The sequence below is a fragment of the Oreochromis niloticus genome, linkage group LG6 (genome assembly GCF_001858045.2).
Source record: "Oreochromis niloticus isolate F11D_XX linkage group LG6, O_niloticus_UMD_NMBU, whole genome shotgun sequence".
Taxonomy (NCBI): Eukaryota; Metazoa; Chordata; class Actinopteri; order Cichliformes; family Cichlidae; genus Oreochromis; species Oreochromis niloticus.
The window spans coordinates 36,646,099-36,669,211 of NC_031971.2; the positions used below are offsets into that span (position 1 = coordinate 36,646,099).

Below are 23,113 nucleotides of genomic sequence, written 5' to 3' on the forward strand. Positions count from 1 at the left end.
TCTTCAAGAGAGAAGTGAAGTCTCTGCGTTTGGGTCTTTTGTCTGCTGTCTTCTGCCCTTTCTCTCTCTCTTTATGATATGAAACAAGCTTAAAAGCAGAACTTGTTAAAAGGCGGATCTCCATCAAAAGTAACGCAGAAAGCGCTTTTTGGTGACATTTTTGCTACTTGGCCATTTTAACATGATGCCTGTCATCCCAGGGCTACTTTTTCTCCTCTCAAAAAGGAATTTTTACAAAGCGCACAGACAAACACTGCATTTCAAGAGGCAAACAAACTTAGATTGGGAAACCTTTGATATATTATCATGCAAAGTTGAACAGCAACCGCTGCAGACAAAGGCCATAAAAAAACCGTAAATGCGCTGTGAAATTTTAGGTATTCAGCATGGAGTGTTGAGACATCTGCCGCACATTTGCTAGAGAAATCATCTCAGTATCAGAGGAAAATATGGATGTTGAAACAGAGAAAGGCACATCAAACTTTCACAGTTTCCATAACTCTATCCAACCACAATGTGAAGACTGAATGCTCACACAATAGATGTAGATGTATTATAATCTTTTGTGGAGGCTGAAAAATCAGACTTTTCTCCTTAATAGCAGTAGAGAGATTAATCTCTCATTTTAAACCCAGTGAGGTCCTAAATGTGAGTAGTTTTTATCTTACCTAGAATCATTTTATTTGTTCCTTGATTTTCAGGATTTGGGAGAACTGTTGAAGAAAAAACTACATAGGGTTAGAAACAGGGTTAGGGTTTTAGGGTTTGTTGAGAGCAGGGTATCTTTCACTTCCTTTCCCCTTTCCTTTTTAAGTCACAGTGTTTCCTTACAAAGCCACGGAGAAGGAGCAAACTTCCTGGTCGGTCCATGGATGGGGAGGTCATCGATAAAGCTCACAAAGTCTTGCAGCTGCCTGATCTGAACAAAGCATTTGTATTCAGCTATTTTACAGTGTAATTTCATTAGTAAAGGAGTATTTGAAGGCCCATGTGGAGATGACAAATGACTATAATGATTAGTAATTCTTTCAACATATATGAGTGTTGGTGGGGGGGAGCAGAACCTTCCCTCTACATCTTGTTTGCCTTCTACTCTTGGCTCCACAACACTCTGTAACAGGTGTGGTGCAGCTATAATGTCAGACCTGTCTTGTCTTTCCATCTTCCTTTCCCCTCTCTGCTCCTTTTCTCACTCTTTTCCAGCCAAGGATACCAGTTTGTATCTATGTATGGAATCATCAAACAAAAGTGAGCTTCACATCACATCAGATAAAGAAGGCATGCCTGGGCACTTCTAACAGCCTCCCAAAGATGCCTGTTTCAAGTCCTCACAAGAAGGCTGCCTCTCACTGAAGTTCAAATGGATAGCTCTTGGGCACAAGCTTTCCAGGGGGGAGGGAGGGAAGCCTGCTCACCTCTGTACCATACTCACACATCCTACCAGGGAGCTACGTGAGGGGGAAAAAATTAAAAGCGCAGCTCATGGGCAAACCAACTGATTCCCTCTTTTCTGTCTCTCAAATAGCCCCCCTCCATCTCCTTTTATCACCCAGCTGCCCCACGCCACCCCCATGCCCTTGAGCTGCTACTGCAGTGTCAACAAAATTGAGTTTGAGAATATGGCCGTCTGATGAAAATCAGCTTTGCTCCATGAGATCTTCATATAAAAAAAGGAGATCAGTGCCTGAGCACAGATTTTCGTATCTCTCTTTATGAGCCCCATCTATCACAAAACTGAACTAATCGCCGGGTTATTGGCCGCGTTATCCACAGTTTGCCCCTTCTGAATGGTCTTTTGCCACGAGGACATGCCATTGAATAAAGACAATTAAACTACAAAGGGCTCGATTACAACTGTACCACTTTGATGAGGGAACAATAATTCTGCCAATACCAATCCTTATGAGTTCCTCCGGGTTAAACATTTTGGGAAAACAGTGTTAAGCTGTATCAAATTAAGTCAGAAGGGGGAAGTTCATTTAATAGCTTGGAACTCCAGACTCAAGATTAAATATCTTTTCCCATGAGCCTTTGCCCACTGTGCCCCTCCTCCCTCCCTACAGTGAGGCCTAATTTTCCTGTTTTCAGCAGGAAGATTTCACGGTTCACAAGATCAAAAGCTCGCATAAGCTCTGTGTTTGTTTACATCAGCCTACACCCAGGCAAATAAAACACTGTTGAATATCTTTCCTGGCTTGCGCTCGTCCGCCATCGCACATGACCGCCCACCTCTGCTCGCTGCACATGCTCTCATTCACTTTCATTTTCCACTTCTAACAATCCCAAGCGATGGATAGGATCTCAGCTCGGTCCATATTCATGAAGGGATCCCAAAGAGTTTACAGCTAAGGCTAATGCTAAACTTGGATCCTCTGAAAATGCCGTCTCTATCCACGAGAGCGACTGACAACTTCTTCCCTGTCTCCACATGGTGCATTTTGACACAGCCCAAATGAGGTCCTTTGACATTTGAAGTGGAAGTGTGACAAGAGGGACAAAAACAACCACCAAATCAACACATGAATAAATAATCTGTTTGCCTTTTCAGCATCCCATTTCGACAAACCGCAGGCCATCCCTCCTGAAAGATGCCTGTGACTCATTTGGTGCTGAACTGTTTTGAATGAACACGTCTCTTTGATGTTCGGCTGAGTTTTGACATGCCTTTATAGTTCTATTGTTTTATACAGTAATTTTCCAGTGACTGGAGTCATTTAAACAATAACAACCAGACAAGCAAGCATCTTGAACAAACTTGTTGAATATTACATATTGCAATAACTGAAGTTAGTAACTTTTGCACATTTCTGTCCTCATGTGTAAATGTAGTTGCCAGTCAAGACACTTTTTTTAAACTATGGAAACTTAAGAAATTGAGTGAATCACAAAGAAATGACTCAGACTGCAGTAACATTTTCCCACAGTGCAGGTTAGAGCAATATGATAGTGAGTTAAAGACAACTTTTCAGTTTGCAAGACAAATTCTATTTAAATGCCTGTACGTCTTAGAACAGGGCAGCTAGTCCTGATTAGAGGACTTGCTGCTTCGCTGAGTTACAGCTGAAGCACCCAACAAACACAGGAGGACAGGCATGATTCCTTCAAAGGTAGAGATCAAGCAACACTTATGAAACAGTCAAATTGTACCTGCCGCAGAATAACACCTCCCGGTGGAGAAGGACTTCCAGCTAGCAGGAGACTAAGAGGTAAAAGGCAGACATGCTGTAGAGATTAAGTCTCTTGGATGACTTGAGATTTCTTTGGTGTCCCCCCCAATAAGGGTTAGGCCTTATTTGGAGCCATCAGCTATAGACATGTCTGCCTTTTCATAAATATAATGGAACTAAAAAATGCTATTGGAAAATTTAGCACTATTGGCTCTTTACAAAAACCGTCTCGACAGTAACAGTAGTAACCACTGCCCCACCCTCCTGCCTTTGGTGAAAGCTTAATACAAGCATATCAACACACTTGACTTGTTTTGCAGCCACAGGAGCTATGCACCTCGCAGCCATTGACTATGAACTCCTCTCAGTATCAAAGTATTCCGGAACAGCTAAAGCTTAACAGGATATCATGCAACAAGATAATTATCCCATAGACACCACCAAAAGTACAACAGAATGGCTTAAAATGAAAGGAAACAAGGTGTTGCAATGACCCAGTCAAAGTCCAGACCTAAACTTGATTGAAATCCTCTGGCATGGGCTGTAAATAGGCGAATGCCCACAAACCTCAATGAACCGAAACAATGTAGTAAAGAAGAGTGGGTCAAAATTCCTGCACAATAATGTAAGAGACCGATGAAATCACACAGAAAACAATAACCTCAAGTTGTTGCTGCTGAAGGTGGTTCCACTTGCTGCTAAATCACGCGATGTACTTACTTTTTAAATTAAATTTTTTCACATCACTGTTTGAGGATTTATTACTTTTTTCTTTCAGTCTTTCAAATTGATTTTAAATAATCCCAAACTGTAGTTCAAATAAGAAAGTATCACTTTGGACATGTAATTTTTTTGCTTTCTAAATTTAGTTAAAGCAGTATAATACTTCCCAAATTTTGGTGCTTCACTCATAATAATGACTTAATACTCTTGACCAAACTATCTCACTTAGATTCAGGCTGGGTAATCCTGGAGGCCTTGTCATCTCATGCAGCCCTCAATACTCTGCTTCTTACACAAATAGCCATAACAGAGCCTTGAGAGTTGATTTAGTGCTGGAAAACTAATGATGGTCCCATTAAGCTCAGACTAGATGGGATTGTGCATCCCTAAGGGGTGCTGTGGAAGCCATACTGGTTAAATGCTGCCTTAAATTGTTCTTAACCAACAGTCACAGCTCCTCATGCTTCTACATATTCAAAAGTTAACTTTCACCACGTCTCACAAAGACACAGCATCTGTAACATGAAGTCTCAAATTAGACCAAAAGACCAAAGTGCATGTTTCCCCTGCACAGATGTCCACTCCAGTTTCTTTGTTCTTCCTCAGCAGTGGTGTCTTTCAGCCATGAAGGCCCGATCCGTGCAGTCTCCTCTGAACAGTTAATGTGTCGACTACTTTAACTGTGAAAAGCTGATTTGGGCTGTAATCTGAGGTGTTTACTTCTCCTCATCAGAGGTAACACTTGGCCTTAGTTGTGGCCCTTCAGCCAGCTTCATCCCACTGTTTCATCCTTTTCTGACATTCAACTTGAGGAAACTTTGAAAGTTCTTGAAATTTTCTGTACCGGCTCTGTTAAAGTAATGAAAGAGATATTTGCTATAAACCAACACTACATGAATTTTCACAACTTTAATTCAAACAAGGCAAAATCGTTCACCTGTTATCAGTGAGAAGCTCAAAATTCTTCTTCTTTTTCTTCCCTTTTACATCTATTGGTACCACATTTGTTAGCCTGACATGTCATCATCTGTTTTCAATCATGATGGATCTTTCTGCGTGCTCGCGTTCTTCCAGCTGTGAGCACGGAGATGTTTAGCCCTGCCAGATTCCCAAAAACAGTCATTAAAAACAGCAGAATAGGCATCGCATGTGCATGGATGAAAATCACTGTTCACAAATGACTGATTGCACTGTGGTCTTTGCATTTCTGGTGTTTGTTTTGATTTGTGAATGTGTCAAGATGAGGAGAATCATCTCATGCTGCAAATTTAGTGAAATAGGTCCCAGGTTGGTTCCATATCAGGTCCAAAAGATTTTACTGTCATTGCCAAAAACTGAAACTTTGACGAGTTGAAATGATTGCAGATTTAGAGCTTAACTGAGTGTAGACTGATTGTAGACTGTACATCATTTTCAAATTACAGTAAGTATTTTACACCTGGAAACAATGTACCGTTAATCGGCAATGACCTATTAGGGCTTTTCCCAAAATAGTCAGCCAAAGACTGTATATAAAGGATGGATGTAGATGTGCATTTCACAAACACCTGCTAATTAGTAAAAACGAATAAAATTAAAAGAGGCCACCTGCTGGTCATTAAAGATAACACAGAAACTTTTCAGTATCAGAAGCTATAAATCCATATTTTATACTGTCTAAATTTTGAAGCCAAACTGAAATACTTGCTTAAAGAACTATATTTTTAGCAGGTGTGAAATCTGTATTTTATTGTCATCTCGAATTAGAAGTTTTGCAATAATTTCATGCATACAGTTCTGATAAATGTGACAGCAGCTTTGCCATGCATCATACAGCTTTTGCTTCTCACCAGTATCTTAAAAAGAAACATATGCTTTTTTGTAAGTGTGCTAGCCCTCTTTTGAACAAGCTTTACTAACAAAGGCAACAAAGACAGGCGTAACCAGACTTGCCAGAACAAGCCCATCAACACTTCTCTCAAGAAAGAGACTCTCCTGAAACAGTAAATATACCACATTTTTTTGTTTTTTAGTTCTCCTGACACACTGATGGATATATTAATGATTTCTTAATTACAAACACTTTCTCTTGCTTAGGTCCAAAAACATGACACAACACTTTGTTGCCATATTTCCACTTCATCTGAAAGCCACTTGTACAAATGAAAGCTTTTCAGACATCAAAACCATGTGTAGTGAAATTATTTAGTGTCAGTCCCACATAATCAAGAACGGATGACTTTTGTTGACTGTTATTTGTGCTTTGATGTCTAACAATGATAAAGTGAGAACTCAATAAAAGGCAATAAAAGTATTGATTTTGATAAATGATGCAAAACAGCCACACGGTTAAGAGAGGTTACGACTTAAAAAGGAAATCTGGTTTGATTTAAGGATCTTGAACTTGAATCATAAACTGCTGCAGGTGAAGTGCAGTGGGTAAAGGCGAAAAGGGTAAATCACGCAGCTTTCCGAACACTGTTGCAACACTAACACCTGGAATGCTCAAGGCTGCACTTCCAAATGAAACCAGGCATCCAAGATCTTTACCTCCCACAATCGATTTAAAGGATCTCATTGTAGGTAAAGTCTGGTCCTCGGCAGATCACAAGCCAATTGCACAAAGGGAGAAAGTAATGCCTCCCACGCCCCGACTCTCACTACCTCTCCTACAAGGCAACTGGACCACCACCGACTGGTGTGGGTACACCTCAGACACAGGAGAGGAAGAAGGAGGAGAAAAGTGTGTGGTTCTCATGAAGGCTCCTTAATGGCAAGGCCAGTGCCAGCAATTTGAGGTGCCCAAGGCAAGTGAAAGGATTACAGCAGGGGAGTGTGAACTGCTGAACTTGAGCCAGAGAACGAAAAAGAGACACTGAAGCAATGAGAGTTCGTGATAAGAAAACATGTTGACCTCACAGTAAAACTAAAATATGTCTTTCAACAGTGACAACCTAAATTTTTTGTGCTTTCAACAAGATATACATACGTGTATATGATCTAATCCAAATATCCCACATTAAGGAAAACCCTATCAAATGCCAGGGGAAGAGTCAGATTTGAAGATGATTAGGCCAACGTACTTCCCTCTGCTCATCGCAGGAAACAAACAGTCCGGCTCTGAATTTAATTGAACAAACAAGAACCATATGGCTGTCTTTCTTCTTCCGTCATCCTCTTCCACCGCCCTCTTTTCCATGAGAAACATGTAAATACTAAGACCTAGAAACACATGTGGTTAGTCATAAAGCTGGAAATGCAGCCCCCGCTCCCACCCCTTCTCTGTTTTCCACCCCCAGCCTCGACCTCCTCACCCAACAAAACCAACCCGCAAGAAAGCGGACGAGAGAGAATAAACTTAAAGGAAAAGGGAAAAAACAAGAACAAAGAATGTTGGTAGAGGAATCACAGCATTGGGAAACTGACTTAACTGCCTGTGTGTGAAAAGCAAAGGAGAAGAGGGACAAAGTGGCGACAGAGAGGAGAAAAAAAAAATAACACAGGGCTGCTCTGGGCTCCTGCTGACTGCAGATCCATTTCCTCACTATGGTGGCCTCTCGTTAAACTAAGGAGTCCATGCTGGTCCATCAGTAAGCTACACGAGAGACCAGAAAAGACAGCACCACTGCAATCCTCATTAAAAGACTGTTGTCTAGTTTGGACAAAGACAGATTCCCTCAGAGACAGCCATTTTGTTCACGCAACTTTCTACCTTCTCATCCAACTTAGTCCCTTCCCATCATCAAGGCCGATTAGCCTAATCGTTTGTGCTTCAGGGGTAGTTATCTTCTTGGGTGTTAGATGAAAATGGCTTGCAGCTGGGTTGTGTAGAACTCAATCTCTAACAGGTGCTGGGCTCTGTGGGTAAAGAGTAAACAATGGTGGCTAAGCCCTGAGCTTTGCCAGGCAGAGTGTTTAGGGTGGGAAACAGTCAGGCTTGAGGGCTTGCAACGCAGGTGGCTTTCAGAGGTTCATTTAGGCATGTGTAAACTCTTAGTGTGGCTTAACTTGTTTTGGATGATGAAAATCAGTGATAAAATAAATTTAAAAAGGTAAGTTTATATATTTTACAAGTTAAATCTTAAGTGTGAGGCAAAAGACAGAAGATGAAAGTGCCATGGAACTATTAAACAAGAATCAAATCTGAGTGCGCTAGAATTTCTTGTAGATTATAATATTAAGCAAGTTGATGAAAATCACTTGTTGCCTGTTCTTTCCCCCTCTTCACTGGACACTAGTTCCGCAAGAATCACGTGACTGTGTCACATGACAGAGGTTTTTTTTTTTTTTTTTTAATCCCTGTGGTGTCTGGGAGGCTTCCAAACCCAGAGTGGCCTCACCACATTTCCCACAGCCGTCTGGGGAATGGACTGCGGACCTGAAGGTATGTGTGAGGCACAACACTGAAGGACTATGGCTGTCTTAGGATGAAAGCAAAGAAATTCCCCAGTTTCTAAAAACAAGCGCAGTTCAATATTGTCTGAGGCAGCCACACCCAAGCAAGACAACATGTACGGACAACAATGTTTGGTCGCTGCTGCAGATTCTTTCTCAGGGTCTTGGAACACAAACTTTTTTGACTTGTAAATCTAGAACGTGAGCGCATCAGTGTTTAGTTTGTTCTATGCTACTTATCAACAGTGTTCAAGGGAGGTGTTACTGCAGTAACATTATCGATGAGCTGTGTTCTTCGGTTTTCTGCATGATGGATCAATAGAAAAAAAAGACCCCTTGTTTCGTTCTGTGTACACTGTTGCAGCCATCGCTTGACCTTACGGCATGTAAGAGACGACAAAAATGACAGAGTCATCTACAACTTCAATCATTTTTGCATGTATGACTATGCCAAGGTTTGCTTGGGCCTGCGGGACATAAATTTTCCTCATCAAATGGTGCCTACTAATTTCTACCACCATGAGGACTCATCCACAGAGACACCAAATATATGTCCTTCATGTGGACTTCAAAGAACGATAACAGGAATGACTTCTCGTCCATGGTGACTGCAGCGGTCTTTGTCCATGCCCCCAACCGAGTATATAATCCTCGTCTTGGGGAGAGAGACAATTACTGTTAATTTTTTGTACAAAGGGGCAAGAACATGACATTAAAGAGCAAACTGTGCTCAGTCGAGGAAGAGCAATCCACTGCTGCGGACACAACATCAAAGCTCTAAGAGCAAAAGCAACATGGTAACCTCCTTTATGTGCAACTGATAAATAAAACAACCGAATGGTGGTAAGCTGTGTTGCCGGTTTGCTGGTTTACTGGTGGGCTGGGACCCTTCTGTGTCAAGTTTGCATGTTCTTGTTGTGTGGGTGTGGGTTCTCTGTGGGTACTGTGGCTTCCTCCCACAGTCCAAAGACATGTATGTTAGATTAAGTGGTGATTCTAAACAAGCCATAGGTATGAATGGTTGTCTGTCTGTGTATGTTAGCCCAATGATAGCGCAGCAACCTGTCCAGAGTACACTGTGTCTCTCGCTCTGTACACCCAGGATGCACTCCAGCACCTCCATGTCCGGCAATGGAAAAGTGGAATAGAACTGATGGATAGATGGCAAATGAATAAAGTATTTAACTGCTTGAAGAGTAATCTGTGAATCAGAACTTGTAACAACATTGCTTCTTTGTACTTTGTACTTTCTGCGTATCAGTATTACATACAACAGTATTACAACATAATATATAAGTGTACTGGAATTACTTTTTTGGTTATAACAAGTATCGGAGCACAATTCATAAAATAATATAGTTTAAATTAATTTAAAAAATAAAAAAAAATCAAAGAGCAGCACGATGGGGCGGTGTTTAAAACTGTTGTCTCACAGCAGGAAGGTCCTGAGTTCGAATCCACCAACACTGTGGAGTTTGCATGCTCTCCCCATGTTTGTGTGGGTTCTCGCCGGGTTCTCTGGCTTCCTCCTGCAGTCCAATATATACCAATGGAACTTTGAATGTTTGTTTGTTTCTCTTTGTTAGTCCTGCCATAGACTTGCGACTGGTCCAGGGAGTACCCTGCCTCTCCCCCAATGGCAGCTGGGATAGGCTCTAGCCGCCTCATGACTCTGAATCGGATAAGTGGAAGAGAACGGATGGATGAAAACAAAATCCACCAACAGATGAAGGGGTATTGACTGTTGGTAATTCAGAAGTAACTCCAATTAGTTTCTTTCTCAGTTGGCAACAATGTAACAGATTATTTTTAACTGTCAGAACTGTTACCATGTAACAAGTTACCTTTTAAAAGTAACTTTAGCCAACTCTGCTGACCATCTTGAACAGCTCAGGAAAACAGAAACAAGGTGACAGGTAAGTACCACCAATGTGTGAGTATACGTATGCATATACAAGCTGTTTCATTGAGTGCTTTTTGCACTTTTGGTAAAGGTAAGCAAAACCATAGTAGTAATGTGATGATAGCAGAAGAAAACCAGTTTGGACTGCCATATCTATAGAGGAGTGGAAGAGTCCACATCTTTGACCCCTTTTCTCTCATGCAAGTGAAACATAATATATGGGTTTTCATAACCTGAATAAATTTTTATTGTTTTCAGCCATACACGCCTCTCACACCTCCTCTGCCTTGAAGCTGTTTTCTCAAGCTGTTAACTTTTTTTTTTTCAGACTTATCGAGTAAGTCTGGTGCTTTTGGTATGAAAGTTTGGGTTTTATGGCTATTGACAGATTTGCTCCATGAGCTGAAGATATTCTATAAACTTGTTTCCACTTGTGATTCATTTATTTCCTCTGTGGCTATAAAAGATGCAAAATCTTTAATGACACCAGTGCTCTGACCATAATTGTCAACATGTTTCTATCTAGTGCTCAAATGCAAGACCACCCCAGCTTTTTCAAACATAACTGCCAGAAAAAAAAGAAAAGAAAAAAATCTTATGAGCAAGATGCCAACAGCCAAGATGATCATTTCAAGCAGGTCATCAAACCAGTGGGCTGTGTCCATCTTTTATATACAGTCTATTGTTTGTACAAAAAGAGCAAGAGAAACAAAAAGAGAAAAAAAAGACATTGTGAGTTGTCTGCAAGACAAACAAAACAACAACCACAACAGCAACAATGTAGCGAGTCTTGTCCGAGAGACCGCAGTTTTATTGTTGCTTAAGTTTAATGGCTTCTTGACAAGTGAATGAGAACTGTGTCACAGACATCTGAGTCAGCTTTTCTGCTACACTTACAGCAAAGACAATTTTCTATAAGTGATTACTTGTCAATTACTTGTCAACCAAAAAGGCTGCTAGAATCACAGAAGCAGCTTTTATCCGTAAAGGATTGACATTTTCCTTCTTGTCTACACCACCAATTCATGACCAGACTTCATAGGCGACAGACTGGTACTGGTTTATGGGTCGCATCTATCCCAAATATATCTTTATGGTAAGAATATGTTTAGCTTCAAAGCCTTTTCTGACCCCAAACTCCAAACCAGTTCTCTGTTTGCATACCAATCTTCCCACTGTGTAATGTAGGCCAATGTGATAACAAGACTCTTGGTTGCCATGTATTGACACATTAACATACTTTGTACATGTACAATGTCCCTAAGGGAGTTTGAGTCAAGCGTTCATGTGAAAAACCACAACACCTTAATCATTGTATTTTTAGAAAAGTGCCTCCCAATATTCAGGACGGTACAAGAAAAGAGTCCGACGGATTCAAAATACACCACACACCCTCCAAACTGAGGCCACAGGCGAAGCCTTTCGAGGGACTGCATTCCTTGGTCACTGAGGAATGTGGACAAAGTTACGTGCCATGACTAACTTGTGTTATCGGATCATTTGGCCATTCTGAACTTCTAAACAATGGCGGTCCAAGCAGCGGTCAGAGTAGACCAACTTTGGGCCGCATGGCATAATTCTATCTGTTTCTGCTTTTGAGATCTGAGAAAGATACCGTCCTGTGGTGTTTACTGACGAAAGAACACTGCTAAATGGAGCTGTGGTTCACCAATCTGTAAATATGGCCCTTGCCAGCCAAATTGTTCCCCTTGTTGACAGTGGTTTTGGCCCGAAGCTCTATCTTGCCCAAAGAACACAGGCTTCCCTTGGGGGTGGTTGAGACCCAACAGGGGATAGTTAGACAAAATAGACAATGCCTATCCACCGCTGACACAGAGTTGGCACAGGTAGAGAGAAAGGGAAAGAGACGGATGGATGAGCCCAAAATAAATGAACGAATGCCGTCCAAAAAGAATGCTCTTAAATCAGAGCCGAGTGGGCCGGAAAGCTGCTATACACTTCTTTGAGTTTGTGATTACTGTAGGCACAGAAAGAGATAATTAATGCCATCAAAAAAATTCTGGAGAATTTTTGTAATTGCATTTAAGGTTCAGGCTTCCAGAAATTCTGAGAAAAGAAATATATCAAGTTCCTCCTACAAGGACAAAAAGTTCCATACTTGTATCTTTTCCAATAGCCAATAAAGGATATCCTTTGAGGCCCAAACTTCCAGAAAAGTTGGTTAGTAGCTTTTTTGGTCCATCAAGCTACTAATCATTTGCTGTTTTGTAGAACTGTTGAATCAGCTTTTTGATTTTCTTAGATCAGAATATGACTTTGTGGATAGCAAATTTGTCTGACAAAATGTTTTACCTCATGCACTCCTGAACTTTTCTGGGACTTTTCTGACAGAGGTGCATGTGAAATGTTAGCTGCTCTTTTTCTCTGGCCGGGGCATGTCAGTTTGCTGCAATGTGTGAGTGGGGCAGCTAATAGTGCATTCACTACTAGCAATTGGGCTTTGTAGGCATGCTTTATCCTGACAGCATCCTCGCATAAAGCACAAAGAGTATTTCCAGTCGTGCATCTAAAGTTATTATTTCCCGCTTTGTGCTCCACGTGATTAGGACAACTATGTGAAATATCCTGACCTGATTCTCCCCAAAATTGTCAAAAGTTTATTATCACTTTAATTAGATAGATTATTTAGAAATGGGGCTGGATGTACCAAGGAAAAACATCAACACAGTTGAAGTGGAATCTGACACCTCCACCTTGCTGACAGATTGCTTTAAAGCTTCTGTATTTTCCTGGAAATGTATTTGCTTGCAGGCGGTTAATGAACTACATCCAGGTGTCACTGGGCTACCAGTTTATCATTTAACTAGAAGAAAAGGATTGTATCGACAGTACATACCGGTCTGGTTAAGTCAGTAAATAAAGTAGGGCTGTGTACTTGCTCAGCAGGCATACTTGCTAGTCAAGGTTATGTTGAATCTAAATATTCCCTCCAGATAACAGATACACCCTCATCACCCACATACACATCACCCTCACAGTAGAATGACAGAGAAACAAGATAGTTCAGGGAAGCTGGGAAGATAAGCAAACCTGACAACACAAGAGAAAAGAGGAGAGTGGGTGAGAGAGACAGACAGACAGCCAGACTGGAAGAGAGACAGAGAGAGATCTCCGACAGTGCCAGCCAAAAGAGGATCAAGGTGGTCTTGGATGAATTTCAGAGGTAAGCTGCAGTTAAAGCTGCTAGCTTGGACCGTTCACACGCAAAAGCCAAGTCCCACCGCACACATCATGAAACACGAGACAGCATTCAGGTGTTTGGTGACAGCAGCGAGGACAGCTTCCACTGTTTGGGGTGTGTTTCACGAATGCAAATGTTGCATTGTTAAGTCCTGCAGAGGAAGTAGTCTCATATTTTTCTCCACTGACTTGATGCCAAAATCTTCCTACTTTCATATCATTTCTAGTGTGTAAATGTTGCCAACTGTAGAAACAAAAATCCCCAAATCGTATTTGTTTATTTTGATTGCTTTTTCTAAATGAGTAAAGCAAGATTTTAAATTTGTTGCTGCTGCACAGTTGGTGGTTTCTCAGTTCACCCACTTTCTAAGCTGAAGCAGTAAAGCATAGAAAAAAATGTAACTTATTTAATGTAAACTCCTCCAAAAGGTTTAGTTTTAAACAGGTCACACATAGAGTTTTTGAGAAATTACCAGTTTACTACAGTAATTAAAACCAAAAAACCTAAATGAAATTTTAAAACAACAACAACAAAACTTTAACTTTGCTGTACAGTAAGCAGATTTCAGTCCAATCGAGCACCTTTGGATGTGGTGGAATGGAAGATTGCCGTCATGGATGTGCAGCCGACAACTGTGAGACAATATCAAAGTCATTATGGCGCAACACACCTTTCTGTGCCATGAACAATTAAGGTTGTTCTGAAGGATATAAGAGGGCCTTGTATATTCTAAGTAGCTGTGATGGTCAGCAGTGAGTTCACATAAGTGGCTGTTGCTTGTTTGATTTTTTGAAATCAGGTGTAATGTCAAATGCTTAAAGAAAGAGCTTAATACTCTAATCTAAAAATGCCAGAACTGTTTTAACCCTATTAGGTTACAGTTTGCGGCTGTAGCTGCTATTTCATACCAGCCCTATCACCAGTGAAACACAATTACAGTCGCTTACAAAGCAAACTAGCTGACATTCCTGGGCTTATGTTTGTGTCAGTGTGGCTTTGCAGCTGACTGAAGTTAGGAGGCACAACTGTAGTCTCTTCTGCAACAGGTGTGCAACATTTTTGCCATACCTGATCCCTCTGAATTATACTCTACTGCATTTTACATACATACACCTACATCTAATTTTACATTAGCTGTGATATTGACTAAGATGCTGAGCTTGTCTTTAGAAAATCAAGCGACTGACATTTTCTGTCAACCCTGCTGAACTGAAAACACACTTGTGAGTTTTAAAACAAAAGCACAGTCAAAAGGCAAAAAATTATTCAGGGCTATTTTAAATGTAAGCATTGTCATGATAGGCACTGCAGTGCCTAAAACCTGACTGACAGGTTGCTGTGGGAGTGACTTGTCAATCACAATGTAACAACACCCTAAAGCATGCTCTGTTTATCCAGTTTAGTCAAAATGGGAACAATCTTACGCATCAAACTGTGTTGCAGAAGACTTTAGCTTTCTGAAATTAGCACTCAACTCTACAGAAAATCTTTACTGTGGTAATTAATCTAGTAGAAGGAAGGGCAATATGCTCTCTTTCTGTACAGATGTCTTTTTGCAATCAGAGATTCTCTTCCTGAGAATTTAAAGGATGCAGGTGGAAAGCAGTGTACACTGGCTTCACTCTTCAGACCTGCGGGCTACGTCCACTTCTTTGATTGCAGTCTATTGAAGTTCTAAAATTTGGATCAAACAGTTAAAGTGCTCCCTTAGAAGATTCCCTGCATTTATGGATTTGCAAAATCAGTGCACGGGAAAAGAAAAAGCGAGGACGTTAGTTAGCTGTGGGATTACACACAACCCAATGTATTGTTCTTTCGGGTCCTTGTGACTTGTGATAAGTGAGCAGATGCTGATTTGAATCTCCTGGTCTTTTAACCTAAAGGTTTAATGTGCTGACAGCCTCCTAATCACCTCCAATCAGTCCATTTGACCCACCTCTTCTTCATTACTCGCCCTTCAGTCATTACAGGAAATGAAAGTGAAAGCGAACAAGCCAACTGGCTTCTCTCACTTTCTTTCTCTCTGTTCAACCCCTTCTATCTGGCACCGGGTTCCAGTGTTTATGCATTTACTGAGATGGCTGGCGGGATTGTCAGAGAAAAAGGAGGGTTTATTTTTTCTTCTCTCTCTTTCTTTTTTTTTTCTCTGCAATCTCTTGCCTTCAGAAACCATTAATGCCCATTCAACATCAACATCAAGGCACGGCTTTGATGTCTATTCTGGCAACAGACCCCTTTTCTTTCTCCGCTGCCTGCTGCTCTCTCTCTCTCACTCTCTCTCGCTCTGTCTCTCGCCTTCTCTCTATTCCCCTTTATCCCTTCCACTTCCCTTCGCTCACTCTTTACGGTTACTGTACAATCAAATAATTAAACGGATTGTCGACAAAATGATTTTACCTGGCAATTAAATATGCAAAGCGAGTCGGCAGGCGGTGTATGAGAAGGCGATTAAAATGGGGCCCACTGCAAATCTACAAAGGCTTCACCAGCACAATAGGCAGCAGCCCCTGCCTGCTTCACACACTAGCTTAGCCTGGGGAGTGACTGGTGCCTCTTTATACCAGTCTCACACAGGCATGTTTACAATAGCCCCGACCGTGCTATGCCAATTACCACAATGCAAGGAGAAATGAATGCCAGTGTTTGGAGAAAAGACGGCGACGAAGGTAGCAGCGTATGGGACATATGGGGCATACAGGGTGGCGGGAAAGAAAAGCAATGCTGCCAACCAAAATCAAAGTTACAACTCAGAAAAGTTTCCCCTGATGAAAAGATACCGAAAGAGTTGCACGCTTCAACGAAATTAAAATTTGAGTTAAAGAAGTCTGAAGCAGCAGAAGAAAGGCGAGTTTCTGTGAAAGCAGAAGCTTCAGAACCTGTATGTAACCTGCATTGCACTTCAACAAAGCACCTATTAGGACTGGAATGTCATAGAAAGGCTGAGCGAAGATGACAGGGAGGGAAAAGAGAAGCAGGGGCTCCTGATGGGCAGGAGAGGGAATGCGACAGTCAATGTCCATCTATCAGCGCTTCAGTGGGGAAAAATGCAAGCAATTTTCCTGGATAGGTTTTCCTTCAAAGCCGGAGCCCCAAGAAGCTGTAAAAATAGAGTTGGGAAGAGTCGGTGAGGCGGGGGCAGAAGGGCGGAGGCCTACACCTGCCCCATTCCAGACAGTTCCTTATTGTGGAGTTTCGAGCATGGAGGAATTGATTTCAAGGTTGGGCGAGTATGCAATGCATTGATTATGTATTGAAGTTTCACAGCTCAGTGCCTTTGATGAGGTTGGAGAATTAATCTGCTATTTGCGGTGTTAAAAATACAAACTGCTCAGCTGCAGAAATGTCGTTTAAAGAAATGGTGAGGAAAGATGTGGCGAGCATTGGCGGCTTGTCTGTTTTCCTTCTGCGGGGGGGAAGAAATGAGAAGATCATTTTGTGAGAAGTGAAAGCTTGTCAGTAATGACTGTTGTTATCTTTGTTATGTGGCTACCTTTCTGACCATTTCAAGTCTCTGCTTATGTCAACAGTTTCAACTTAGTTGTACAAGTGAGTGAGTGTGCACATAGCAGACGCGCTTCCCACCACCGAGTTATTCCTGGTGTTAAATGATTTTTTTCCTTCCCCCCACTGCTGAAATAACGCTAGTTAATTGAGGCAAACATGACTAGGCCCTCTGATGCAGGATGCAGGGTGCTTCATTAATGTTTGTGTTGACTGTCAGAGAGTAGCGCTGGTCCTCATTGCTCTTTAATAGGACCAATTAGCCCATGCCCTCATTTCCATGCCTAATGTCTTCCATTTAAGTGCTGAATACGGGACCCACACATTTAACCACCGAGGGTCTGTAGCACATCAAAAGGTTACAAGCTTTCAGAGATTTCTGTTTGCGCTGTGAATTAGCAGCTGGCATCTGTGAATTTAAAGTTGCATTTTATTTTCAGCACAAAGTTGTGTCTTTTAGGTTTTTGAAACTCCTGGAAGTGATGCGTCTGAGAAGAGACTACAAGAATAACTCGTTTATTTTGTTTTACTTTCGGCTCAAATTCAGTCACCTCTCCACCTTCAGTCTGCACTGCGCTATGATCACAGCGCTACGATACTGTACTTCTTTGATGGTGATAACAACATTTTATGTTCTTCATTACTAAGACGTGAAGGTTACAGAGAAGGCAGGTAACTGTCAAGACTCATTTTTGTGAGTATTTAACAACAGGTTCCACACTCTTGGCCTACTTATTGGAATCCTGCCATCATCATTGTACATCATTTAACTGTTCGGTACTATGAGGTGAAATTTTCTTTTATCCAGCACTGGTTGTTATTTAAGTTACATTTGCTCTATTTCTAGTTGAAGAGCAAAAGCAGGAAGGAAAACTACCAAGACCTGAGTGTGACATTTGACCTGACCTCACATCTAGAGCTATGACACGCAACAAAGGTCTCTGACTAGAATCTGTTAAGTGTTAAACTACAAGGTGACTCAAACACCCTGAAGGGTGATTTTAAAACCTTGAGCCTAAGGCTACTTTTTGACCTTGTCACCTCAAAAACATGGTGACTGCTTCATGTCTGTGAGGCCAAAATGAAGAACTTTGGGCGTGGGGGAACTTTGAACCGAACACTGATGTTAACCAGTTCTCACAACTCTCGACTGCAACAATGCCAAAATTTAATTCAACCGAAATGAAGCATAACAAATGCTACACCCGTTTTATTTACAGTAGAACTCTTGGAGTGGTTGCACTTTCTTAACAGTTACTGCCTGGTTTCTGTGAAGGTTTCCGGTGATTGTGGCTCAAGAGTTGGGAGTTTGCCTTGTAATCGGAAGGTTGCCGGTTCAAGCCCCGGCTTGGAAAGTCTCGGTTGTTGTGTCCTTGGGCAAGACACTTCACCCGTTGCCTACTGGTGGTGGTCAGAGGGCCCGGTGGCACCAGTGTCCGGCAGCCTCACCTCTGTCAGTGCGCCCCAGGGTGGCTGTGGCTACAATGTAGCTTGCCATCACCAGTGTGTGAATGGGTGGATGACTGGTTGTGTAAAGCGCGTTGGGGTCCTTAGGGACTAGTAAAGCGCTATACAAATACAGGCCATTTACCATTTACCAAGGGGTCTCCGGGGTAGAAATGGTAAACTATACGACTATTTAAAAACATAAAGGTGCCGAGTTACTGAGTTTTTCGATAAGCACATCTTGAAGAAGCTCGGTGTCTAAGCTGTACCCATAAGGCCATTTTAAAGACATTAAGAGGAGGATCTCTTTGTGAGAATGCTAAATGTCTGAGTCAATGGGAACGCCTATTACACATTCTTTGACCCGCCAGCTTTCAGGTACAAAGGTCATGTGAGAATAGAGCAGGTAACTGACTTCTTATCGAGCGAGAAGGCCTGCAACGTGCTGCCTCCTGCACATTTTACTCAGCACACACTGAGAAAAAAACAAACAAAACACAGAAAAAACACAGAGTATTTCTAGTAGTATACTCGACTACAAATAGTATAGCCCGCATCAGAAGCAGACACTCTCCTGCTGTGCGCTACACATGAGAAAAAGCAACTTGGACAATGTCCCGACCTAATTCCCCTCACACTGTCCGAGGCTCATGTGTAAAAACAGCCCCTGTTTATGCATTACCACATGCCCCAGACCGACTGTAGCACTGTAATTTTCTTTAAGTGGACAAAACACTCCAGTCAACTTGTATCATGTCTAAATAACTGTCTGAAAAATATGGCTGCACTGTGAAAATAAGTCATTTTCACAGCGCAGCAATAAAAATAAGCTATTCTGAGTCAGGAAAGAAGCAGTTCCAAGCACATCAGTTTTCATTTGAAAAATATAAAACTTTAATAAAGGCTACATCTCTCAATAATTACAATAATTATAGGTCCATGTAAATCTTTAAATGAAACTCTTTATATAATGTATAATTTACAGTTTAGATAGAATGAACCAAAACAACAAAAAAAAAGGCTGTGGTGTAAAAACAAAACACAAATACATGATTACAAGATATTAAAAGCATAAAAATATCTTTTCAACATAAAACCCTTCTGAAAACCAAGGGATATATATTAAAACCCTGAAACAGGGTAGCACATGGTATGGCATCCATGTAGGCACAGGTGCTGTACTCATAAAACACCAGCGATCGTGTGTTTGTACGTGTTTTGTTTGTGTATGCGTGCATCACATGTGTCGGTATCCATACTTCAGAATGCATAATTACAATGTATACAGGAGCTCTGCTATATACGGTGTTATTGTAACAACATTCAAAAGATATTGGAGCCATAATTCTTCAACGTTCACTTTTTTTTTTGTCTTTTTTTTGTGTTTTTTGACACGCTAGCTGAACTCCTCAAAGAAGTCGTTCTTGGTGACCCAAACTGGTTCTCGTTAGCACAAGTTATTTTGGTGTGGGGGCTGTAAACACTGCCATTATTAGGTGGTGCAACTTGTGCTCCAGGTCTCGTCTCTGTGTGTAATCTACAACGGTTTCTACCCCCCATCCCTGTGCAATGCCTGGTTTACAAACAAAGGCACAAAAAAAAAGATTGAACTTTGTCGCTCGAGACAAAGCGAAAAGGAGGGGGAGGGAGGGAGGCCGAGAGGACGAGGGAGAGGAAATGCTAGTGTGACAAACTTGCTTATTATAAACTATCAGCAGCATATAAGACTGGGATTGACCATTAGAAGAGTGGAGGGAGTGCGCCTCGGACAAGACCACCGCTAAGTTTGGGTCAGACGTGGCTACAAGGCTATAGGAAATGCTAGGCTAGCGTCACGTCCTCTGTGTAACTTAAAACACTAAACTATATCACCACAGTATTCTCCCAACATTCAAAGCAGCTTACCCATTGGCTGTAAAAAGGGAGGGTGAGGAACACAGGTTTAAGAAGACTCGGGGGAGAGGACAACAGGGGGAAGGTCATTTTCAATAAATACTTAATAAAAACTTTCAACTCATGACAAAAAGCATCTATATATATAATACATGTATATATACATATATGCATGTATGTATATGCACACGTATGGACGTTTTTGTAACGATGTTGGAGTGTAATGTTAAGAGCAGGTCGGTGGCGCTGCGTATTCGCCTCCTGCAAGTCCATCAGTCTGTCACACATCACAAGACAACAGTCATCTACATCTTCAGTGGTTATATTCAAGAAGAGGCGGGGTCTCGCGCCCACCACTGGCCTCCGGTCATCATCGTCATCCTTGGATTGGTCTGTCATTCCCTTGTGTTTCTAAGGCTGATTGGTTGAGAAAGTCGGGGAGGGGCAGCGCCTCCTCTGTGTTCGGCATACTTCATTGGCTCGTCTTCCTTCAATCGCTCCTCTTGTGCTGGATATATTAACTCTGTTTAGCTTAATATTAAGAAAAAGAAACAAACAAAACAAACAAACAAAAAAAAGGAGTCCAGAGTGTTCTTGTAAATTACAGTCTCTTGCTCAAGTGATTTAGCTTTTGGTTGGGCGGGGGGAAGGGCATTAGTTGGTTGGCACAAAGTGGCCTTTAGTCCATCCTCTCCACCTTGCCCAGGACCTTGCCCTCATACATGGGCAACACAGTGGCATCCTCCCACACCTCCTCGAACACTGCACCGCACTCAAACTCATCACTCGCCTTCTTGAAGTAGTACCTGAGGAGGGAAAAACAAAAAAGAGAGGTTTGTGATTAGAAAACGTGGAGCGTAGGTGAGAACTCAAACAAAACCTGACAGAGTGGCAGCAGGAGTGCATCTGATGTATTTCATCGCGTTTTAAAGCGCTTTGAGGCACCTACACGACTACTTACATATACACGCTCGCGCACAGCTCCCTTTAGTCCAAATCAAACACAGACACACACACTCTGAGAGCCAGAAATGGATCCTGCTCAAAACAACTTAGTCATAGCCTTCAATGCCATCCCTGCTCACTTCAAAGGTAGAGCCTGACTCCACATCACACCGCTGCGCAAACAGAGTTGAACCCTCCGTTTACACACTCCCTGTGATAATTCAAGCTGCTAGAAAAAGCCTGTTTGTGTGCGTGTTCATCTATGTGTGCTCATCCACTTGTTCATCCTGACTGCTAGCCATTCTGCAGATGCCTTTCTGTCCTGTAAGGTCTTATTAAAGTTGAAGGGTTAATTAGAGGCTGTCTTAAGGCCCCCTCTAGCCTCTCTCTCTCTCTTTTTCTCTCTTCTTCAGTGCCTTCCCTCCCTCTCTGTGTCTCCATGGCTTATAATTGGGCTGGCTGTCAAATGAAGGGCATTTCTGTCACACAGGTTGACATTTCAGGTGCCCGAGAGTCTGCTTGTGACTGCAAGACTGCGCTCTGCTGTCTGCACATAAACACACACATGTACTATGTTTCTCTGTTACGCACACACACTTCGGGCAGCTTTCCGATCACCAGCCGAGAACAGAGGAAAAAAGAGGCAACAGGAAGGGAAGAAAGCAGGGGGAAGCAGAGCGGAGGCCTTCCCCGGCTCGGTGAGTGGGTGTGATGGGTTGGATGCGTGCCAAGTCTGAGGGGCTTTACCCCAGAAGGGGGAGGGAGGGTGGCGACTGCTCAGACGGGCTCCTGGAGGTCAAGGGGTCACCTAGCTAACCCACTCTTCTTCTTCTCTCAAGCAGAGATAACTCACAGGGTATAGCTTGGTTCCAGTGACTGTGAAGTCTCCTGGAGCTCCTAATGATTTCTCCTCTCTACTTTAAACCCAGCAAAAGATCAGCAGGAGGGGATATAATGATAAGCTTTGTAATGGAAAAATGCCTCATTTTGCCCATGTGTGCCTGCGTTCAGAATATAAAAAAGGAGAAAAAAGGGGGAAACGGCTCACTGTTTTATGAGCTCCGCTTAGAGTCATTCAAACAACACATGTACAGAGGGGCGTACAAAAATGTACACATGCAGCCGTACTTTCCATGTTGATTGTTACACACAAATAAAAGAGAGAGGGGCCCGCTTTATCACAGCTGCAAAACTTAAAACTGTACTACAGCGTGCAGAGGTGCGACAGCAGTGATATAGTTTTCTTTAATCATCTGACATTTATGCACACTTTTCCTCTGTTGATTTAACTTTCTGGTTTAATACGTTGTTTCATTCCTAGCTCTCGAAGCGTGTTACCCTTTTTTTAAATTATTAATAGAAGAAAACGCTACATTTTCACTCACAAATAGTTCAAAGTCATCACTTTGTTGCAGAGAGTGAGACAGAGAGACACAGGAGTCTTTCCATTGGAACATGTTTTATGTGGCAGGATTTTTCTCTCTTCACAACATCTGGCACCAATATCGTCTGGCAGAGCTGCGGCGTACTGTTCTCAGCTGTACTGCTGCCATGTCCAAATTAACCAACTCCACACATTCTGCTGCCATTGAAGCCAGACGCTTCATCCCCACCTCCCCCCCTTTTCACTCGCTAGCTGAAGAGTTATGGGATAGCAGGGGTGCAACGACTTGTGTTTTGCAGGCCTTCTTCTTCTCTCTTGCCTAACAAGCAGATGTGACTAAAACCTGATGTTGATGTCACCGGCATGCAAGGCTACATTTGTTTTCAGAGGCACTGGAACAACTTTTTTGATAAATTACTGTGAACCCCTGATTCAGATTTTTTTTTAACTGTCTATTACTTTGGAAACTACCTTAAAAGTTTTCACTATGTGAAGGAATTTCCCCTCATCATTTCACACGGGAGGTATTTCTCCCGCATTAACTGTCATTAGAAGAAGAAGGTGCCTCCAGCATT

General features: G+C 42.0%; 1 protein-coding gene and 1 long non-coding RNA gene across 8 annotated transcripts in view; both read right to left on the reverse strand.

Annotated features, from left to right (window-relative positions):
• Positions 1–4,130: 4,130 nt before the first annotated feature.
• On the reverse strand, positions 4,131–7,713 carry LOC109202385 (uncharacterized). The gene is made up of 3 exons (XR_002062311.2): positions 7,582–7,713; positions 4,828–4,988; positions 4,131–4,739 (listed from the first exon to the last, which is right to left on the reverse strand). It is a non-coding gene; the product is annotated as an uncharacterized LOC109202385 (long non-coding RNA).
• An 11,545-nt stretch (positions 7,714–19,258) lies between these two features.
• Positions 19,259–23,113, reverse strand: part of LOC100693618 (axin-2) — a 77,931-nt gene continuing 74,076 nt past the window's right edge. For all 7 annotated transcript variants that reach the window (XM_025908044.1, XM_013273024.3, XM_013273023.3 and 4 more), the window contains one exon: positions 19,259–21,015. In XM_025908044.1, coding sequence (XP_025763829.1) covers positions 20,889–21,015 — 127 coding nt within the window. In that variant the 3' untranslated portion in view covers positions 19,259–20,888. The remainder of the gene's footprint in view (positions 21,016–23,113) is intronic.